General features: G+C 39.5%; 1 protein-coding gene across 1 annotated transcript; it reads left to right on the top strand.

Annotated features, from left to right (window-relative positions):
• Positions 1-2,076: 2,076 nt before the first annotated feature.
• Positions 2,077-7,201, top strand: LOC107223410. The gene is made up of 6 exons (XM_015663088.2): positions 2,077-2,378; positions 4,191-4,438; positions 4,654-4,979; positions 5,288-5,531; positions 5,698-5,978; positions 6,626-7,201. The coding sequence occupies exons 1-6, from the start codon at positions 2,306-2,308 to the stop codon at positions 6,861-6,863; spliced, it is 1,410 nt and encodes a 469-aa protein (XP_015518574.2). The 5' UTR covers positions 2,077-2,305; the 3' UTR covers positions 6,864-7,201.
• Positions 7,202-14,843: the final 7,642 nt, after the last annotated feature.

Below are 14,843 nucleotides of genomic sequence, written 5' to 3'. Positions count from 1 at the left end.
ATGTATGCACACATAGCTCGACGAATCCTTCGCATTCGATTCGAAATGAGATTTTGCATATTTGCTTCCCGAGTAATTGCAATGCTTGATTTGTTTACTTTCGTTCTTCTGTTTGATTTTCGTTTGCAACTTTCGTCAATTAACTTAACGAACAAATATCAGCCAAATGAATTGCAAGAGGGTTTGCTGTACGATCACATTTTTAAGAATGACAACTAGATCCAAATGATATTCGTAATATTGACGCTTTACCGATGAGTGCATGAAACGATACCTTTTTTTATTCGCTTCATTTCAGTACAGCTAGATCGCTAGCGCCACAAATATTCAAAAATATAAAACTCCGATTATATCCTGGACTGTAAGTCAATACAACGCAACATGAATAATGAATATTGAATGTATTAATATTGAAATGAGACGGCGAATCCATAAAATAAAAATGATCTCGCTAAATATAGAACTCATGATGCTTACATGCGGTGCTTCGATAATCAATTATCCGTCGCAAAAGACTTCTCTTAGTAAAAAAACGTAAGAAATGTAGAAAAAGCGATCAGTCTTTCACCAGGTAAAATTGTAGCAAGAGCCTATTGCTTTTACATTGGATCAGGAATTCGTGCATCAAAATCTCTAAACGAAGGTCCTACACAATTTCGGGAAAAAGAAAAACCCTCTGAATGCTGCGGCAATTGCAATTTTATGAAGACATAAATATAATTTGCATAAAATTTTACTTTTTCATACCTGAAAATTTATTCATTCTCCGACGAATACGTAACGTGCGCCTAAAAATTTCAACTCATGAAAGTTCGAATACTTTGGACTACGTTTATCGACAATCACTCGTGATTCCAAGAGGATTCTGTTACCATAAGTCAGTTGAATTGCATTACTACCTAACGGTGGTGCAATCATCGAGGCAATGACGACTTCGCTAAAAAGCAGATTTCCTACTTGCTGACGGTCGGCAAGAAAGCGAACTATTTGACGCGGTGCTGGTCCGAGCTGCTGCTGGTTATTTTAGTTGCTTATGATAAGACAACTATTGTTACTTGTCGCTAAATCATCCAAACGCGATTTCTACGTTTTCTGTTCGCGATACTAGAATTTTACTTATGCAAATTTATAATTTGTTAAAAGAAAGCTCATATTGTTTGTAGTTGGAGCCCGAAAACATTATACGAATTAAAATGCTAGTTCGGATTTTTGATCCAGCCTGTGGTGGCGGAAAAAAAGCTGTTAGTATCCGATATATTATAGCGATTTTCGGCGTATCAATAACAACAATATTTCCACATCATTCATGGGAATCCTGAATGATACTAATATGCCCAGCGATATATAACGGTGACATTACAGTGATAATAATTTCTCTGCAATAACAACACAGTTTCTTTGCAAAAATGTGAAAACTCTGTTATGCCTGTTCACATTACCGCCAAGGCGTAGAGTCGTGAAAGATTAAGCCTGGAACAAATACGAAAGTTTAGGTGACGATTTAAAATCCCAGTTTCGCACACTGAATGTTAATAATGAACGTATTTATGCGTAGTCAGTGGGCTCATAATCGGTCGAACTGTATTTCTTCTCCTCTACTATTCGTTATCTGAACGGAAATTTCGGGTATCCATTATCCGATATTTTTTATCCATAAACGCAAAGGAAATGCGATAAGGTGAATATATAACAAGGAATGTTGAAAACAGCTCAAATTGAGTGAAAAATAAGGAATTTCCTTGGACGCGCGTGGGCGTATAAATGAGTCGGAAATTCTATGAACTCTATCGCGTCACTTCTTCATTCACCCTCTTTCGCCTATTCTTTATTAATTATTTATTCTCGTCCCTCCTTCGAGCGGCTATCGGATTATTATAATACGCGGGATTTATCGTATTGTCGTACGTATTTCAGCATAATGCCACGGGGCAACGCGAGCCGACATTGAGAAACAGAGGGGCTAGAGACGGACGTCCAAGAGATAACTGGCGACCCTTGACCTCTTGTTCCCCCTCTGTTTCCGAGCTCTCTCCTAATGACCTGCATGATTCGATTCTCGGCTGACTTAGCCCCGACCCAACCATCCACACAAACCGATAGGGAAGTGCGAGTATCGTCTGGTTTTACCTACGTAGTAGTGTTTCCTGTCCCGGACGCAGCTCGTCTGCTTCTCGTCCACATCAAGTGTTGCACGCGTTTTATGGGAATCACTGTGCCGGAATTCGTGTTTTCCAATTTATTGATCGGTGCAAAAATACCATAGATCGTGACCGATCCTGATGCCAGTTATTGAAACTACCGTGAAATGAATTCCATCAAGTTTGGTATCGTTTTGTGCTGCGTTTTTATAGTTCTTTTACATTCCATCCTCGCAAAAGGTATTTATAAATGTCACATTATTGTTGTTATCATTATTAGGTATTTTTGCTTCTCTCCGTTAGTGCAGCAGTCGTGAATAATTTACGCATCGCCGTTAAGTGCGGAATTTGTGGCAGAACTTCGATGCTCGCGTTCTTCAAGATCGTGAATTCACTATGAGTGTCTTAAACTTATTGGAAATGTTCATTTTTTATGAGATTCCATGGTTTTTCTGTCGAATGACAATTTGTTTGAACGTAGAAAGAGAGCGTCGCATTCTGCTTGTTACTCGTTCTCTTCAATTCGGATTTTTTCCCCTCTGCGGCAAACAGATATATTGGTCAATGTTCCGAACTGCTTTATTATTCCGCAGCCGTAACAGATTGCGACATTTCAATGGAATATTTGAATATCACTCTGGCAATCAAATTATTCGTCAACTTTTTACGTTGTCAATATTTGTTGAAAAAAATCTATCTCGATTGAGAAATATGAGGCGTATAATATTAACTCGTAAAATCTTCTCAAGCATCTGTATTCTCTGAATCTGAATCAAATAACGGCGTACTGCTGTATGAAATCATAGGTACACAAATTCTCTTGACATTAGTGAGAACGACTTTTCCTCAGGATTCTTAAATTATATTGCATAATCATGCAGGATTCTCCAGGAGTTAACAACTCGCCAGATCTTTCATAATCACTCATAGTTTCTGAAATATTGAAAATCTTAGGGATTCGTTGCCATCCTGAATTCTCACAGTCTGACGTAAATCAAAGTTGATAAATGTTCAAACCCTTTTAGATTTTCAGAATAGTTTATTCGCAAATTGATTAAGGAGGTTGGTTGGCCAAGAATCCACACTCTTGATTAATTTCAATACGAGACAGTTGTGCGTTGGATAATAATTAATCGAATTAACATATTCACCAACTGCAAAGATCTCTTGGAAAATTTAATAATAGCAATTATTCGAATAATAAGCAAAAGCTAAAATATCAGTGCTTTGTTTCGAATAGCTTCAAAATAGTTAACAATGATGTAGATTCATTCGATTTCACTCTACAATGGCTCATTTTATTCATAAGACTAATTTCTACAGAGTGACTGGATTGGATTTTTCTTGTTCGTTATTTTTTTATTTTTATTTATTTAGTTTTTTTTTATCTACACATGTAGTATTTTCATCACGTCATCATATGTGTGACACCGGTTCAATACTGCAAAAGCAAAATATTTGACTTTGCCAACATGATAAAAGAAAGCATTTCAACAAATTTGTAGAAAATAGTTTCTAAATAAAATGAGCTACCGTAAAGTAAAATCGAAAAAATCTATTAGATTTTCAAACGCTTTGTCACGATTTAAAATGACACATCGATATCCAAGTTTTTAGTTTCGATTATTTCGCTCCTTTTTATTTTCATATCTTCAAAAGATTTTCACGTAACTTGAGATAGTAACAATGTGATACGTATACTCAACGTAAGACTAATTTAGCCAACCACATCTTCCTCGGTCGTCACTAATCTGTGAAAATACGGTAAGAGGATGTTTTCGAACGAAAAAAATCCGCTATCGCATCGAGATAACGAAATATAGAATCCTTTCCTCACAAGTGGGACTCGATGTCAACCATTTGCTCCCCTTTCCTTATTTATTTGGCACGCGGCGGTGTCGGGTAAGGGTGGGTGGGGGGAGACGAGGGGAGGGTGGGTAGCTCAGAACGTGAGTATAGGGCAAGGGAAATTCAGCTTGTACCAAGGATCAAGAGATCGTTGCGGCTGTAAACGATGCGCGACTCCTAACACAGTTTGAATAATTCTGGCAGATGACGAGGACAAGGATAAACTGGCCGAGGGAGAGAAACGGATTAGAGACCAAATCCGAGTAATCCTGGAACACTACCAACAGGAAGATCCCATCGGACTTCCCGGTGCCCCGATTCCCGATCCCATGAACGTGCCGGACATGAAGAACTCCTTTTCGGTCTACACCATGGAATTCAAGGACATTCAAGTCTACGGACTGGCCAAATTTAGGATACACCAGATACACGCAAATATCGCCGCAATGCAGGTCAGCCTATCGCCGACCCATCCGTCCTACCAATCATGTACTTCACTTACTTTCTGGTCATGCTTCTCTATCAATTATCTACTACCTTGCATTTCCAACGCTTTATTCTCGTCCTTTGTTGAGCCGTCTCTTCAGCCAGTCCAAGCTTTCTCCTCCTTTGAATATTTGACGCTTCTTGCTTTTTCTTTTATCCTCCAACACATTTCCTTTTTCAGGTCGAGATTGCGTTGAGTATGGAGGCTTTGGACATCCGAGGAACTTACACGCTGTCATCGTGGTTTGCCGGCAGTTCAGCGGGCAATTTCACGGTGAAGTTGACGGGAGTTGAAGTCAACGGTGTCGCGCGTCTCGAGGTTAGCCAGAGCGGAAGGCTCCAGGCGCAAGACATCGACATGGACTTGACGTTCGTCAACATCGACATTAACTTCGAGAACCTCGGACTTTTGGCCTCGGTATTCCAAAGCTTCCTCAATACCATCGGCACTTTCATATTCGACAGCATTAAGCCGTTCATACTCAAGGAGGTCAACACCAACGTGAAGTAAGTATTCGAAAATCACTCCCATATTTATCAATTTCCTGAAGGGGTGCAATGTTTGATCCAAGGGGGTAACCACTCCGGAAGTCAAATGAAGTTTCCGAAAGTCAATTAATCTCGTGAAGTCACGAAGTCACGGGCAGTCATTTTAAGTTACGAGTCCTAAAGTCGTGTTAAATAAATTGAAGTCTCGCTAAGTCACTAATACTTTCGAAGTCTCAAAGTCCTGAAAAATCAGATGTACGCTCCAGACGTACAGGAGGTGTTGCTCTTCTGTGTGATCTGATTTGCTTTTCGTATTCTGAATCCAGGGGTGAGGTGAACAAGCAGATATCACAACTGCCGCAGTACTTCCCGAACTCCATATCGCCGTTTGATATGGCTATCGCAGAGGCGCGTAACCAGGTTTCGAGGATGGGCTATGACCCGTACAAGCTGGAGGACCGCACCCAGAGCATAGGGGTATTCGCAGCCACAACGTCTCACACGTGGGTTACGGGACTGGCGAGTTTTTACAGAATGGGGAACGTTACGCTTACGATGAAGAACGGAACGGTGAGGCCGCTTCCCTCCGCTTGTATAAGGAATGAAAGGAAAAGGGGGGATGAAAGAATTGAATAGTTCACTCGGGGTTGATGTATCGGCGCCGCTTCGCGCTATCGCATCGCGAACCCCGTAACACGGTGACGTGTCTTTTAAAATATCCGTAATATGATGAAAGGTTTACGCGGGCATTGACGTCGGGACCCAGGAGATTGAGGGAAGGACGCACTGGGAGGTGAGCGTAATCGGTGGGGTCCTGTCGAGGGTGGGAACCGTATCATTCACCGTTGAATACGTCAGGGTGAAATTGACGCTCAGTCAGCCATTGGATACTCGGAAAAGAGCCACCCTCGAGGAACTCGATTTAGAACTCGGCAACGTGCAAGCCCGCGTTCACGGAGCCGGTACCATCGACTACCTCATGGAAGCCGGCATCAACATACTACCCAATTTACTCAGGTTTAAACGAATTACCATTCATTCTTTCTCCGTTCCACAATTTCCTTATCTTCAGATTCGCTTCACTCTTTTTTCCTCAATTCAACATAGATGCACCGTTTTTGGCCGCCATTTGTGGTTATATTCGTTATGAGTAATTACAGGTTATGTCCACATGTGGTATTAAAGTGCTTTGATCTACCTAAAAACTGATCCTCTAACCATCAAGTGTGCTATTATTGCTGCGTATTCAAATTTCTGTACAAAACTTGCTCACTGTCGGAGCTTATTGTTGGTCCGGAATGGCGTATAGTTGAAGTGATGAAAAGCCAAATTAAGAAGTACAGAATTTCACATTGGTGGCCACTAATAGTAGACTGACCATAAATGGTACATCTAGCTTTTTACACCGTCAAATTACGAAAGAAAACGCATACCACGTCTTACAGTGATCCTTATGATTGAGTTGTTTGCGATGAGTCGACTGAATATTCATGTCAGATAAAGCTGCAAAATCATTTTTCACCATTTCGTCGACACTCTTCGGGTTACCGTTTCCCACATTTTTACCACACCGATTGCTGAATCTTCTATCATTTCAACAAGCCTCGGATTAATTTTCATGAAGAGCTTTTATCTCTAAAAGCTGTAAGCACCTGGTGTTTCAGGTACCAGATAATGGACGCCATTGAGGGGCCGATAAAGCGACGGCTGCAAAGCGAGCTGGAGAATGTTGATGTGGAGAAACTGGTCTATGAGAAGATACCCGAGATCGAGGAACAGGCGAGGCGGCTCCGCGGCTTTCCGCTGGAGGAGGAAACTGATCTTGGAGAACCGCAGCAGAAGTTAACCGACGAAGAATTTGGACCGTATTCAGAAAGCGAGGAGGAACGTGGCCCGTCGTAAAAATTTTCCATCGTCTATCGCATTAATGATTCCACAGCAATTAGTTTGTTTTTGACAATAATAAGAGACAAAACTTATCAAATCAATGATGCACATGTTTACGGGATGTCGTGTAACGAACGATTTATTTATAATATCCATGCATATATACACAGCATTGTAATTTACATAATTATAATAAGTATGGACGGAAAGTAAAAGTCTTGCAAGGTGGGAGAGAAAATCAGGGGAACCGAGGTACGTTGAAATAATTCATATAATTCTATCTCTCTATCTCTTTATGTTTGAGGAAAGGCAAGATTTTCCTATTAAATAATATACAGGTACATAATTAAAAATTGTGACCGGTTTTTGCTATCCGTACTTAGGAAATAGTTCATCGCAATATGTAAAATATGCGTCGGATAAGAAAAAACATCCGTCGAAGCTCTCAACCTGAACATTTTTATGAGCAGCAAATATCTCGAATGCTATAATTATTCCCAACTCTAGGTTTATTTTAAAAAGAGATCCCAGGTTGAGAAAAAATCAATTTCCGATCTAACGAGCTGTTATAGAAAATGTATGAATTAATTAATTTGATTGCAGAAGACTGGGAAAATGAATTTGATAGGCTTTTTGGGAGCGAATCAAGAATTTTATGGGGCAAGCATATCGGTTCAATTCAATATTCATACTATTATGTCTCAAGTGAAATATTTAATTCTCGTAGTTGTTAAAATTTTTTCCAACGTAAATAAGGCAGTCAGCAGAAGCTGGCTTAAAAAACTTTTTCGTCGGATAATAATATTCACCCGGAAAAAAGTCAATGGATTTATCGTTACTTGGACGATTCGTACAACGAGGTTGAAAGACAGGGAAAAACGAACAACAGAAACCGAAGAAGAAAAGAATCACTCGTGACGCAAAAGTTACTTTTGGAAACACGAACTCAACAGATTCCGTTTCAAACGCGATTTCAAGGCACGGAATAACAATCAAAGAAGAACGCTGAATTAACTGGCTAATTATCAAAATGGACTGATCGAGTTAAAAATTGACGCCGACGTTACTCGAATACTTGAATGTCTGGAACTTCTTTCTTTCGTTTTTATCATAATACGTACATACATTTCGAAAAGAAAACTTCAACGTTGTCGCGAATGGCTGAGAAGGGTTGCGAGAATTACTCAGAGACAAACGCAGCGGGTGTATCCAGAGAGCTGCGTGGTCGGTTCGAAGCCACATCTAAAATATTAACCTCGGCTTCCCCCCGGCCCGAAACCCCCTCAAAAGGACTTGCTTCGTAGGAATTGGGTGTACTATGTAATCAGGAATCATCCTCAGGGAACCTCTGACTCGGAGCTGGTTCTACACGGACCGTATAACGCGGTACCCAAGCTTCATAAAAGAGCAGTATGGTCCTCGTCGGAAATGTGCTCGGGTACATCTGCATGTATGGGTTTTAAGGATGAATCGCCGGACCGTTGTAACCAAAAGTTAAGTCAAGCTGAGAGAGAAAAAACCGTTTTAAAAATATCCAACAACATTGTTTGCACGAATGACGGTGAATAAGAATGAAATAGATTCTTTACCGTGTTACAGAAACAATTCTTGAACAAATTCTTCAGTAAGAATGAGAAAGGATTATCTAATCAGCAATTAGAGACAATCGTTTACGATTAGAACCTTCAGAATGACTAAATTTCATTGATTTTCATCTAATTTTAATGTTTTCGCTCCGATTTTATTCGCTCACCAAATCCCCACAAATTACATAAACAACACTGAATGAATGTCGTAACACGAGAATTTAATTTCTGACGAACATCCGTCGTATCGTCCTCACGCAAATCTATTTTTATCCGCTCTGGAGATAAGTGCTTGTAAGCTTTTTCCCAGATGATCTCTGACGAACTAGAGTGATCAAAACAAGCTCAAAAATATTAAAAGTGGGTTCAAAATGGACCGAGGATTAATCATTCTGAACGTTCTATTCGTAAAACATTTTCCAAAATTTTTAACATCTTAGCCTGTGTTATTCGAACTCGATCATATTCATTTCCGTCAAAACAAGAATGTTGTCTCATTTGTGTTCACCATCACTGGCGCCAACGATATATCTGAAAATTTTCAATACGCTTGTTTCTCTTTTTCTAACTTTTGATTCAGACTGTCCGGCCGATTCGTCCACGAAAATTCTCCAGAACTGCTACGCATGTTACACATTCAGTTTTTACGACGCGAAACTATTGCCGCCAAGGGACGGTTTTCACCTCGAAATTATTTTACTAACCCTTGCGGCGCTTGGTTGTGTGTATAAGCGCCTCACTTACATCGTACAAACCGATTTTCGTTACTCCCCATTGTCGACGTTCTATGGTAATATAAGTGGAGAAAAAGAGGTGCAAGCTTCGGTACAATGGACTTGAAAAAGCGTGACGTGCGTTCAAGGGGTGTTCATAAATTATGGAGTACTATGTAAGACTTCCCATCTTGAATTTTACCCTTCTCTGTCGAAGAAAAAAATAGATTTTCATCATGCAGGAAAATTGCCGGTGAATTTTGATCCTCTTCGGAAGAAGTGTATTTTTTTGAATTATAGATACGTACGACTATGTCAGTCTTATCATTCCACAATTTATATACCGCAGTATTACCAATTTTTAATTCATTAAAACTTTTACAATGGGAATTTTTCGTGACCCTTGAATTTTCTTAAATATGTGGAAGGATTCGTCGATAAGGGTCAGAGTATTTGAGGATGCGTGGTTTGCATATTTTAATTTTCATTTAGCGACGTTTCGGCGGGCCCAGCCTGTCGTCATCAGGCTAATTTATAATGACATTCTTAAGTGTATGAGATTTTCAAAACTCGGCGAACGAGGAGGAAGTCTAGAAGAGATCGACGAATCCTTCCATATGTTTAAAATTTTTACATAATTTATACAATTTCTCAGTGATTCTTGCATGTGAGTGTATGAATTCACTTATCTGGTCATCTCATATTCATTCATTCGCTGATTTATTCATCGCTAGATAACGAGCCCCGCAATTACTCGCAACCGATTGCACGAGATACTTCGTTTCGTATCCAGCCGTTCTTTACTTACATCTCTATAATTTTAACGAACATTCTTAATTCGCCCGTTCATTGATAGTGAAACTCGACGTTCGTTTCCACAGTCAGTGAACCAGTAACAACGGAAAAGTTTCATTTCTCAAGAACATTTTTCGCAGTAGGTTATCATAACCGTAAATGGAAAGCCGGCGCGTAACGCGGATATATGCAGGATGCTGGGATCCTTTTAGCTCAGGCTTGACGTCATCGTTTTAAAGAAAGAGGTAAGTAGATGCAGAGATTATCAATGCTATTTGCGTCAGGATGAAGAGTGAGACTAAATTTGCACCAAATTTATACAACACTGTATGCTTTCCCACGGGGTCGCGCAACCCTTCACGCACCCCTATCTGGAAACTTATACACTTAGTCTGTAGATTATAAAAATTGTACGTGTCATGTATAATGTGAAATTAATTTACCACGAAATGATTTACATATTTTTGAATTTTTCAAAGACGAGAGAAGATAACCTTATTAATATGCAGTAGGATTTATATAAAATGAAACCGCTTTCTATGGTAAAGAAAATTCCAAATCATTTCAAAATAAAACACGTTAATCTTTGGTACATTCAATGGTCCCGTATTTCGCAAGATTTAAATTCAAATAGTTGTTAAAACTTTTCCTCAAAAGCATCGTTCGTTCAAACTTTCAAATATCAATGAATCCTAATTTTTTCCCAAGCAACTTCCTTAAAAGGGACCTCCATCAAATCCGGGCAAATCGTATTTCACAATTCTTACTTTTTGTGAGTAATGAAATCTCTTTAAACTTTGGGAAATGATGTACGACTTATAAATGGGCTTGAGGGTTGGCTGAGAAATGTTTTGAAAATTGATAGCAAAGTACAAAAAATATCTGATTTAGGTACATTAGCATACTGTAACTATAGCTGCAAATACTAGACTATTTCCGTCGATTTTCCGAATCTCTTCCAGCCAAGCCACAAGCATAATCATGAGCCTTATCATTTCCCAAAGTTTGAAGAGATTTAATTACTGAGAAAAATTTCATTTGTTACAGTAACTAGAAAAATTCAGTAAAAGAGGTATCATCAAAAAAACTGTTTGAATATTGTTGAAATAAGGAAAAACGAGGTACACGTAACCATTTTGCGGTATTGTCGATCCTTTTTCGGTAATTGCAACGCAAAGTCAGTTTGTTCGGTTTACTCTACTTTTTTAGTTAGACAAGGCTTTAACGTCAATTTATTGCTGCAGAAGCATAAAATTTTCGCAACAGTTACAAGAAAATCTAGTAACAGAGATCGTAATGAGAAAGAATAGTAACGGATACCAGACTTCCCGGTAACAGCTAAAAAACTAATTTTCATTTTATACCCAGAACTATATTTTTCGATTGTGGTAAAAAAAAATGAAAATAATTAAGGACTGAGCGGTAACCGGAACTAAAAATTTCTCTCAGTGAACTGTTGTAAACTACGATTTTGCGTATTTGACGAAGGTCCGACATTCCTTCAACTCTGGGCGAGATCGCGGGCGTAGAGTAGATCGTAAAACCAGCTTCACAAGGGGTGTGCAGTAAGCGGTGGAGACATACCTTACAGAATTGTGTACTGCGTAGAGTGCAAGGACTGCTGATATCGGGGATGGTGTTATACACACCCGCATAGTTTACGCCCTCGCTTCACCCCCAAGTGGTAACTTACCCTTAGCCCCTTCGAACGTTGGGTGAATGTTTCGACCGGCGAATCGAGTTAACGGGAACAACGTAGGCATCTCGGGTAGATTGCGAGCGCTTAGGGTCCTCGACATATGCCAGGGTGGTGGCGGTGGGTGAGTATCGCCTGCGCAGAAGGTGAACGGAAAAGAATCGAAGAGCCTGTCTTCACGTCGGATGAAAGAAAGGGAAAAATAAAGGAGGAAAGAAAAGAGAGCACGGGGAATGGAAATCCACCGCAAAAGATATAAACCATTGTTCGAGCTGCCCTGGTTCATTTCATTTCTTCAAATGGGATCGCGTACCCGGCTTCTGACTCGTTTTCACTCGCCAGCTACACGATATTGCGCTATTTCTGCAGTAGAACCTGGAGTGGTAATGTATTACATTCTACAGCCGGCAGAGTGTGCGGAACGTGAAAGGTACCTTAACCTCGAATCTGATGCAGTAACGTATAATTCTTGGATATTTTTCCACCTGGTACATGCCGTGTAGCTTTAACAATGCTTTATGGAACGTACAGTCAGCGCGAAAAAGTTGGTGAAACGAAACCGTCTGTGTAGTCGTTAGAGAATAAAGTAACACAGCGAGTGTTTGTCGAAATGGGATGAACCGTATGAATTTTTCACTAATAAAAAATAATACGTCGATGTGATTTCTTTGATGTTGTGTTTTCGGTGATCAAAACTTTTTTTTCCGGATCACAAGGACTTTTGGGTTACTGGAAACAGGAATCTTTACCTCAGAATTTATTTCGTAGAATACATACATAGGTCAGAAAGGAATACGTCGTTAAATGTCAACGTTTCGTCCCAAGATGTGAGCCCTCCTTAACATATTTATGTATCCAATTACACAAAAGAATAAATAAAATTCACCACAATTTTCAGTTTACAATCAGTGAATATTGAGAGAATCAATGAGACTAGCCTCAAATTAAAGAAACTGAAATAGGCAATGATATTTCTCTCTTTGTTCTCTAATATCCGTTTGCCAGTTTGGTTCGCGGAGTACCAATAAACTCGTCCTACGTGTGGTTTCGTTATCGTCAAATTCAAAAATTGGATAAGTCTATGACTGTTGGTTTCATATATAGTAAAGGTGTGTGTACAAAAACTAATATCTATTGTATACAAGGGCGATGTGTCGAACCTAGACTGTTTATTTTCATGTCACGCTCTTGTGTGTCCAGAGCCACAGGTAATAACTGATTCTTGTTCAGCGCCGCAGTTCGTCAGTCTTGTGAAGTATTTGAGAGAAGGAAGACGTAATGATACCTTGGTGAGTACAATCTCAAGTTAATAACCCATTCCCTATAACGACATGTTTTACCTGTCTGAATTTGAACTGTCATTGAACTTCTGTGTCATCTTTAATTGTCGAATTTCATTTAAGGTCAGTCTCACTGACTCTCTCAATGCTCACTGATTGTCAACTAAGACTTGTGATGAATTTCGTTTATTTTTTTGTTTAATTAGATTAATAAATATGTATCCTGAGGATAAGTCACACCCTGGGTTGAAACGTTGACAGTTGACAGTTAACGACGTCTTCTTTTCTGACCGACATATCAAAGAACTCTTTCTACGCTTTTGAATTACATTTAACTTGATAACGTAGCTTCGGTTACACTTTCTAAACAGTTGCTGGAGTTTCTGACACACGAAATACTCGTTTCCAACAAATCTGTTAGATTAGCACATGATACTCTGATATTCTTCCACCGCTTGTACGTGTAATGTATCTTTAACGCCTAGCAGAGATTCTCAGCTGCCTACCTTCGAGCTTTTCGTATCGAAAAGAGTGAAATTGCTTTTCCGTAAAGAATCTTTGTCTGCATTGTCCGAGGCTTTGATCACTGACTTCACGAGACAGTACCAACGTTCTTTCATCTCTGCATGGGGTGCAGGTTCTTTTGTCGTCCTCATTAACTTTGACCTATCAAATCCATGAGTAGGTATGCCTGATTTGCCTTTACCGAACGTTGAAATGAAAATTGTTTGAAGAAGTCATCTTTTCAGCATCTTTGACCATACTCTCATTATTGTCAAGTCGTCTCGTTTGACCGTCTAAGATTTATCTAAGATATATATATATTTGGTGTGTGTGTTTTTCAAAGAGATAACTGGACAATGCAATTCTCGAAAAATCGTCTGGGAATATTATATTAAAAGAAAAACAAAAAAGAAAAAACCGATCAAGCCCGAATCGCAAAAGCGTAGGTATAACAGTGACCACATGTCGAACAGTTCTGCAGAAGGCAGATTTGTACACTCGGATGCAGTGATTCTGAAATAGTTAGTTTCTTTGATGAGTCGCCACCGTCGGCCGGCAATCTTAATCTATATGAACCATACTCGCCGCGTAACTGCCTGTGTGCAACGGTCTCGATCCGGCACCAAGTTGAAATACGTTTTGTTGTTATGATAAAGTTAATAAAAGTTGATTTAACTTCGTATCTATTAATCTCTTAAGTAGCTTTTGTCAACAGAAGTAGGCCTGTTACTGGAACAGATAACCAGAAAGATATCTAAAGGAACGAAAAGTGGTCCTTGGATTAGAGTGAGTGCAACAGTAACAGAGGTAACTATCCGTTATCTGCCGGGATGTTAGAACCGTGGAAAATATCTGCCGTGCTAAAATGCAGTCTTACAATATTGTTATTAAAATTATATTTAATTTCAGCTTTGTCAAAATACGGTAAATAGTTTGTTTCTGACCGTAGATCAGACTAACGATGAGTCCCCATCTCGTGTACGGCAGGTATAAAAGAGTAAATGGAAAAACTATAAAGATTGTGGAAATACCGTAATTCTGCCAGCCAAACTATAACTCATGACCGTCGAATCTAAACTCTGAATCCGAAATTCGACGGTTTCGATCTCTCTAAACGCAACATAATCCATGACCATCGAATCTAACCCATAAATACAAAATTCAAGATTTTGGATTTTAGAGTATATACCGCTGGAGGTAGCTACCCATGTCGTCAACCTCGCGAAAACTGCAGCCGAGATGACGAAAGAGCGAGATATATATTCGGGATACGCCGTTTCTCTCACTTTGCATTTGATTAGCTGAGAGGAAACGTATCGACCAATCAAGCGTAGAGTGACAGAGACGGATTATAACGAGCATGTAAATGCAAAGTTAATTCCATTAGCATATGCTCTAACTATTGCATCACCAACGTCACG

This window comes from Neodiprion lecontei, chromosome 3, assembly GCF_021901455.1.
Source record: "Neodiprion lecontei isolate iyNeoLeco1 chromosome 3, iyNeoLeco1.1, whole genome shotgun sequence".
Classification (NCBI taxonomy): Eukaryota; Metazoa; Arthropoda; class Insecta; order Hymenoptera; family Diprionidae; genus Neodiprion; species Neodiprion lecontei.
This window is presented reverse-complemented; position numbering and strand designations above follow the sequence as displayed.